The following is an 8,383-nucleotide window of genomic DNA, read 5'->3' on the forward strand; positions in this document are numbered from 1 at the left end:
TTGTCTGCAGTAAGGGGACATGGGGGGGGGGGTCAGACAGTGGACCAAGTGCTGTCAGCCTCCTTCAGCCTTAGGTCCAGCTTGTTCTCTAAGGTCCGTTTTCATCTGGCGGGAACAGTAGACATGGTGTGACTGTACAGTAATTCTGACAAAAACATCCTCCTCCTCCACATCCTCTCTTTGACTTTTATCACTTCCACACATTTTTTTTTAAACATGTTTTTCAGATGTTTTTCTTCACAAAATATATGTTCATATAAGATATGTATATTCATATATCACAGTAATAAACAAACCAAGTGCTTTGAAAAAGGAAGGTGATGGTCAGGGCTGTGAGACCCTAGAAGATGGTCATGGGGATACAGGTTGGTAGAGATAGGGTATGGAGGAGGGTTAGGGGTAGGGTAGAGGTAGGGTATGGAGGAAGGTTAGGGGTAGGGTAGAGGTAGGGTATGGAGGAAGGTTAGGGGTAGGGTAGAGGTAGGGTATGGAGGAGGGGTAGGGTAGAGGTAGGGTATGGAGGAGGGGTAGGGTAGAGGTAGGGTATGGAGGAGGGGTAGGGGTAGGGTAGAGGTAGGGTATGGAGGAAGGTTAGGGGTAGGGTAGAGGTAGGGTATGGAGGAGGGGTATGGTAGAGGTAGGGTATGGAGGAGGGGTAGGGGTAGGGTAGAGGTAGGGTATGGAGGAAGGTTAGGGGTAGGGTAGAGGTAGGGTATGGAGGAGGGGTAGGGGTAGGGTAGAGGTAGGGTATGGAGGAGGGGTAGGGTAGAGGTAGGGTATGGAGGAGGGGTAGGGTAGAGGTAGGGTATGGAGGAGGGGTAGGGGTAGGGTAGAGGTAGGGTATGGAGGAAGGTTAGGGGTAGGGTAGAGGTAGGGTATGGAGGAGGGGTATGGTAGAGGTAGGGTATGGAGGAGGGGTAGGGTAGAGGTAGGGTATGGAGGAGGGGTAGGGGTAGGGTAGAGGTAGGGTATGGAGGAGGGGTAGGGGTAGGGTAGAGGTAGGGTATGGAGGAGGGGTAGGGGTAGGGTAGAGGTAGGGTATGGAGGAGGGGTAGGGGTAGGGTAGAGGTAGGGTATGGAGGAGGGGTAGGGGTAGGGTAGAGGTTGGGTATGGAGGAGGGGTAGGGTAGAGGTAGGGTATGTAGGAGGGGTAGGGTGGAGGTAGGGTACGGAGGAGGGGTAGGGTAGAGGTAGGGTACGGAGCAGGAGGGATGGAACTCATTGTGTCTTGTAGTGCTGGCTCTTTGGTCAAGGGAATGTTCCCAGAATGTTGTTGTATCTCACCTGAGGGTGGATTGCTGTGTTTGTTTGTCTGATACTAAAACAAGTCTTTCAGTCTGTGGCGCTGACAGTACAAATATGATCATCTGTACGTGGGTGTGAAAACTGACCAAGAGCTCTATTCCTCCTCTCCTTTATAAAAAACAAAAGTGCTTCTGTCGTTATGGAGAGGATGCAGAGAAAATGACAAAAAACACATCTGTACATTATTTACATTTATGATTATACATGTCAACAAGTCCAGCTCAATGTTGGAGGGGGTTTGGTAAAGTCCAGCTCTCTGGTCCCCCTGGGCTTGAAGGAGGGCTGAGGGGGAGGGTGATCGGGATGAAGAAGGGGTGACAGCGGCTTCAGTTTCAGAAGAGAATGACGAAAGAGTTTTTGTAAGGCATCGGAGACGCCGGCGCTTTGCGAGAGGCTTCAGAAGTCGTCGGCGGCCGCCTCCTGCGGCGCTCTCTCGTCTCGCCTCCTGGCCCTGCGTCCGCCGGTGTCCTTCTTCCCTCCCTCCTTCCTGGAGGCGTCGACGGGGGGGTGTCCCTGCCTCCAGGGGCCGCCAGGGCCCGGCGCCGCCTCTCCCTCTCCATCCCGGCCGCTGTGCTGCTGGGGGAGGGCCAGGTAGGGGTGCTGGGGCAGCCCTGGGAGGGAGGTGGGAGGGGTGGTGGGAGACTCCTGCCCGGAGCCGGTGCTCATGGCTCTGTGTTTCAGTCTGAGTTTGTGGGGCAGCGCCGTTCCCTTCACCTCCCCCTGGGCATCCTGGGTGTGGCCCGGGGTGCAGAGGCCCTGGGCGGAGGAGGAGGCCGGCGGGGAGGCCTCAGGGAGGTGCTGGTGGTAGCTCCCCGCCTCAGAGGAGGAGGAAGAGGGGGGCGGGGACTCGTCGTCCGTGGAGGCCTCCTTGTCGGAGCTGCGCGGGTCTCCGTCGCTGGAGGAGGTGTCCTTGTTGGAGGTGGAGGAGGAGGAGAGGCCCTGGTAGTAGGCCTTGCTCCCGGGAGCCCCCTCGTAGATGAGGACGGGGGGTTCCTGGTGCTGGGGACTGAGGTAGGGGTGCTGGTGGTGGGGGTACAGGTGGGACTGGCCGCTCTCCTCGTGTCGGAGTTGCGGAGCGTGAGTGCTGGTTCTCTGGTGGTGGTCATTCTGCTGCTGGTTAAGTGAGTACACCTCGCTCTCTCTCTGAACGTCTGAGTACTCATATGGAGGGGAGTCTAATGTCTTCCTCTCCAGTTGCTTGGTGACCTCTGCCAGGGTCTCACAGCTCTCACTGAACCCCTCTTTGTGCTGGGACTGGGCCAAGTGGGCCTGGTTCTGGTTCTGGTTCTGGGCCAGGGTTTGGGCCTGGGTCTGGATCTGAGCCTGGTTCAGGTTCTGGGCCTGACTCTCCACAGGGTAGGAGCCACTGCTGGAGCGGTACAGGATCACGCTCCTCTGGGGAGCAGGGGCGGGCTGGCTGGTGATTGGCTCCTGGCGCTGGTGCTGGTGGGCGTGCTGGAGCTGGGGCTGGCTGTGATAGGCAGACTCCATCTCCTGGGACTGCTGGTGGTGGGTGGAGTCTAGCCCACTGCCGCCTCCACGGAACGGGACGTGGAACATCATCTGTGTCGTGGCCCCGCCTCCGATCTCCATGTCCAGCCCGCCTCCTTCCTGCTTGATCTCGTAGCCCATTGGCTCAGGGCTGTCTCTTGACGAGTCGTCCGACATGTCGGACAGGGACCCGCGCGGGGAGTACTTGACAGACAGCTGGCCATGCTCCTCCCCCCGGCCTGACTGCTCCGCCTCCGACGAATCAGAGTTCATCAGCACCTGCGAGCCGCTGGAGTAGCCGCTGGAATAATAATGGCTGGAGGCGGAGCCTCCGTTGCCCCCGCTGTTGCCTCCACTAATCAGCTGGCTCTTCTCCATATAGGAGGCGGTGCTTATGAGGCCGAAGCGGAGCTTGATCTGCAGCAGCTCGGTCTTCAGGCGCATGTTCTCGTCGTTCAGCGCCAGGACCCGGTTCTCCAGAACCATGTCGTTCAGGCGGCGCTTCTCCCGCGAGCGCTTTGCCGCCTCGTTGTTCTTGCGGCGTTTCTCCCAGTAAGAAGCATCTTTCTTCTCGTCGGAGATGAACTCCCGCTTGCGTCTGCAGCTCATGGCGGCCTTGGGTTTGGACGATCGTCCCTGGCGGGTGGGGGATCCCTGAGGAGAAGGCAGAGACTCCTCGTAGTTGGAGAATGCGTCGAGGTTGTCCAGGTTACTCTCTGAGCTTTGGTTTAACGATTGCAGGTGTGAACTCAGGCTGTCCATCGTTGTCTGACGCCAGCCAGTTTGGAATCTTGCCGGGGAATGGAACGGCGGTAGGCCCAGGGGAAGAAGGGGGTCGATGAGGAAAATAGGTCGGTAACTTTGTCTTCCACGCTCTCAGTCTTAAAGCAGTCCTATGTTGCAGGGTCAGCAAAACACTTTCTCAGTACCTGAGCTTCTTCAGGGTGGAACCTCATTGGTTGTGTCAAAGTCTTCGATGTCGGTCGACGAACTGACGGCTCATGTGTCAAAATTAGCCAAGAAGATCAAGAACAGGTGAAACCGTGCGTTTATCCCCCTCATTTATCCAGCAGGAGAGTCAACAACAGCAAACAAACAACAAACAGCCCTCGGTCAGCGTCCTGCCTGCCGTCAAGATCAGGGCTCTTCAGTGTTCTTACAGATAAAAATAGGTCAGAGCCGTTTTTTCAGCAGAGAAGCCCCTGCCAATGCTCGAGATTCCTGGCGTGTGGAGAATGCGATGGGCTTGGCTTTGTTTGTTTTTCGTGTGTGCAGTGATGAAGCCGTGTCCTGGCGCTGCAGGCGTGTAGCAGGATGTAGGTCAGTCTGTCTACCTCCGTGTCAGTCACTCGGGGAGGGGGGCGTGGCCTCGCTCTCCTCCTTCACTCGCTTCTGAGATGAAAGGCAGAGGAGACAAAGAGAAAGAAGAAAAACAGATCTGTTAATCCATGTGGACTGCTGCACATTCAGATTTGGGTGTGAATAATATCTATTTGGTACATTGTTAAAGGAATATTTTGCCGTTGGGAATCTAAAGGACAATTGAATTTGGGTCACCTATGTTGTAGAAATGTGCAGTTATTTGTGAAATGTGTGCCTTATGGCCAGAGAAAAGACAGAGACAGGATTTTTTAATTATTATTTATTTGCCGCTTCTCCGATCCTAATGTTTTAATCTATTTTTGGCTTGTCTGGCTTTGGCGAAGCTGTTAACCCTGGCAACCAATAAACAGCCTCTAGACCCTCGTCAAGGCTGTCTGACCTCTGACCTTGCTATTGATCTGCTTTGTCTGTGACTCATGACCCTGTCCTGGCCCTGCATCCTGATGTAGACCTGTGTGATGTCACTTCCTGGAGGCACTGAGTTAATTCTCTTCAGGGCCAAGCGAGGCTGTTGTTGACGAATGAGATGATCTCTATTCTATTTCCTTTCTGTGAAAACATCTAAATTTTTCATATTTGACATGACTCGACTCGTCTGGATCAGAGCAGCCGTCCAGACAGCAGTAAGCATCTCTCCGTGTCTGGCTGTCTGAGTGGAACTACACATGTTTTTCATGTCAACTCTGAAACACGACTATAATTACATCATTCTAACACATGGAATGAAAGGACCTCTGAAGGCTGTAAAAACAAAGCAGTTATTGGCTTAGTTCGTGGCTCCCTGGCTGGCCTGGGGAGTCTAGGAGACATATTTATTTTCAAATCCAACAGTGAGACATCCAGGTGCAAGGCTGGAGTGTTCCCCCAGTCTCTTCTAGAATTCTGGCTCAGGAGTAAAGACTCCAGAACAGCTAAACAGTACAGCAACACTCAGAACTAAACAGCTGGTTTAGAGCCAGGCTTGCACCATGTGCAAGAAGGCCACATGTCTTGAAATCCCCTTGTTTAAAAACAACTCGGGTCTGGAGGATGGGGCCTTAGAGGGGGTGGGCACTGATGAATATAGGTCAAGTCTTTGGAGGGGGAGTGGGGGAGGGGACAGAAGAATGTGGACGCGGGAGGCACCCTCTAAGTGGTGTGAAGCACCAGGGTGGTCAGTCAGCCAGTCTCCCGGAGGTCTGGTGGCTTAGACACAGCAGGGAGCTCCAGAAATGAGCTGAACAGGTGTGTATCTGGGCCACACCCTACTAAAGGGAAAAGCATTAACTCCAACATTAGAGAGTTTGCTTTCCATACGTTTCTTCCATCAGTTGCCAAATTAATTCTCATATAGCCTAACTACATGGATGTGAGACTGAATTCATTGTATCCTTCATTACAGCGCTGTTAACAGATCAATAAGGTAATTACAATGTAATAAGTAATGATGAGAATATTCCATTATGCTATTACTGTATACATTCACAGAAGCCTGTACGACCATCCAGCAGTACTACGTGGGCCTATAGGTTACTCAAAATAAGTATTTCTGGGTTAATTTGTTTAGACATTCTGGTTGGTCTCCAGATCTGGTGGTTATATTCCCCTCACCCCAGAGTTTGGGGCCAGATTACGTAACCGGAGACTGTACCACATAGCTCACATCAGTGCCCAGATTTGATGTATTTCAACAGGACATTCGGGTCTTGAAATATGACAAATGCCAATCTGACAAATGCCCTGTGTTTATACATCCCTAAAAACAGTGAAAAGCCTTCAATGTACAGTATTGTATGCTGCTTAAGGCATTTCCTATCAAAGAGTCTAAATCATTCATTTTGAGATTGCGACTGAACCAGATGAAGAGAGATGGTCTGGGCTCATGTCCTGCTACTGTAAACTCTGAGGTCACCCACGGAGCTATCGGCTTGCAGGGAGGAGAGAGAATGAGGGGAGAGGCTTACAGAGAGAGAGACAGAGAGACAGAGAGGTGAGAGGGGGGGGGGGGGGGGGGGGGTAGTCCCCCGCTGTGTCCCGCTGACCCAGAAACCAGGGAGCATCTGAGCAAGTGCAAACAAGCTACTGGAATATAGGTCAGTGGAACTGGGAGGTGATGCAGGGAGAGACAGAGAGAGACAGAGACAGAGAGACAGAGAGAGACAGAGAGAGAGAGACAGAGAGAGGCAGAGACAGACAGAGAGAGAGACAGAGAGAGACAGAGAGAGAGAGACAGAGAGAGGCAGAGACAGACAGAGAGAGAGACAGAGAGAGAGAGGCAGAGAGAGGCAGAGAGAGACAAAGGAGGGTGAGAGTGAGATCAGACGGTGAAGGAAAAATGGTGACGATTGCCAGCGGTGACAATATGTCACCCATGGCAACAATAAAGAGAAAACAGATGGGCGGCCAGCCAATCATATCAATCCCTCCTCGTCAAACAGCCAATCACATCAATCCCTCCTCGTCAAACAAGCAGTCTGTCTCGGTAGCGAGCGGTTGACTTCTGACCGACAGCAAAACCCAGCAGAACAAAAGAAAGGGGACTGGCGTCCCTGCCGATGCCAGCTCTCTCTGGCTGGGGGGGGCGATGCTTACGTGAATGGAGCTGTGGAGTCAATTAATGCCCCACTGCATGTCTGCCTTACTCACGCACCACAGGAATAGTGTGTGTATATGAATGTCTGCCTTACTCGCACACCACAGGAATAGCGCATGTGTATATGAGTGAAAGAATTAGTGGCTGTGGAGGAGTAGCCTACGAATCACATAAATCACGACTGAGGCTCAAAGCCACCATCTTCATGAAGGGTATATGAAATACGGAATCACACGTTGTTGCTTATGGATGTGAGTAGTGGTCCACCATTAGAGCGCTCTTGTGTGTCTGAATACTGAAGAACTCAGACTGAGAGCTTGTCACATTCAGAGGGCAGACTAGCTACTAAGAGCTGCCCTGTCACACTACCACTCGTCTAACTACTCAGAGCTAGTCTCAACGCCAGACCCAAGAGAGCTCCCACCCAACCTGGCCCCGCCCATCTAACCTGGGCTAGCGTCTCTCATTTGCTGCTACTCTTTTCATTTTGATCCCCTAGACACGCCCTCTGAACACCAGCTTGGGCGGCGAAGTGGCACAGACTTTTATTTAGCATGCGGAGCGCAGCGATTCAATGTAATATTTGAGTCTGGAGAGAGACTAGGCCTACTTCAGAGTTGCCCTGTCAGTCCTCTAACTCCTCAGAGATGCCCTGTCACTCTACCACTCCTGCTGGAAAGTCTCTCTACTTATGGAAATTAACTGGCCCCCGGGTGATTTGCTTCCCTCTGGAATATGTAGAGAGTGAGTCGTATACCCACCTCCCTTGTTCTCTGTAAAGCGCATTGTGTTGCCTCTGGGTATGAAATGCTATACAAATAAAGCTTTGATTGATTGATTGATTTGAACTCTAACACGTGGTGAGCCATAATAAACTATCTACCAGTCTTCACACTTTATACAAGTTTAATTATACATCTCACTGCGGCCTGAAGTCTTCTACTCCTTGGTCTCCTTTTAACTTTGTTTTAATATTGACAGACTAAAATGTGCACCACAAACTCTTCATGCCATCGCTATATGCCTCGGTAGCAGAATGTGACCTGATGCACGAACGCTGTACAGAAAGTGAGTTGCACTGAAACCACCAGCTCCAGAAACACACTAGGCAAAACCTGGTGAAGCTGGGAAACTTGAGATGGAGTTCAAAAGCTGCACATGTTTTTGTTGAGCCTTTGGAGTAATGGAAGCAGGTCTAAAATAAAGGTGGTGATGGTGGTGGGGGGGGTGCTCTATTTCAGACAGGGCTGAGACGAGGCCCACTGGGAAATGAATGGCACGTGGACAAAGCTGGCCTCTTTTCCTCTGGATTCCAAGTCTGTGTTTATCTTCCCAAGAAAGAGCAATAAGAATCTGGCCAAACAGTCAGTCAGCCAGGGGGGTGGGGGGGAGGGCTTCCAGGGGCAACTCCTTGTTCCATAAACACATCAACCTGTTCCTCTGAACAAGGGGGAAAAAAGGACAGTGACCCAGTCCATGTGTTTCCACAATCACGTGTGCTCCCTTGGCCTACTAATGCTGTAATCCCCCCTCCCCCCTCTCTCTCTACCTCTCTCCCTCCTTGTCTCTCTCTCTCTCTCTCTCTCTCTCCCTGTCTCTCTCTCCCTCGCTCTCTCTCGCCCCCCCTCTCCC

At 52.2% G+C, this 8,383-nt stretch overlaps 1 protein-coding gene across 1 annotated transcript; it reads right to left on the reverse strand.

The window, feature by feature from the left end:
* Nucleotides 1-1,701: 1,701 nt before the first annotated feature.
* On the reverse strand, nucleotides 1,702-3,558 carry LOC311309694 (uncharacterized protein; the record flags this gene model as incomplete). The annotated part of the gene is made up of 1 exon (XM_084439018.1): nucleotides 1,702-3,558. One exon carries the CDS (start codon nucleotides 3,556-3,558, stop codon nucleotides 1,702-1,704), a length of 1,857 nt encoding a protein of 618 aa, XP_084295144.1.
* Between the last annotated feature and the right edge of the window lie 4,825 nt (nucleotides 3,559-8,383).

Source organism: Borostomias antarcticus (assembly GCF_949987555.1).
Source record: "Borostomias antarcticus genome assembly, chromosome: 5".
Lineage (NCBI taxonomy): Eukaryota > Metazoa > Chordata > Actinopteri > Stomiiformes > Stomiidae > Borostomias > Borostomias antarcticus.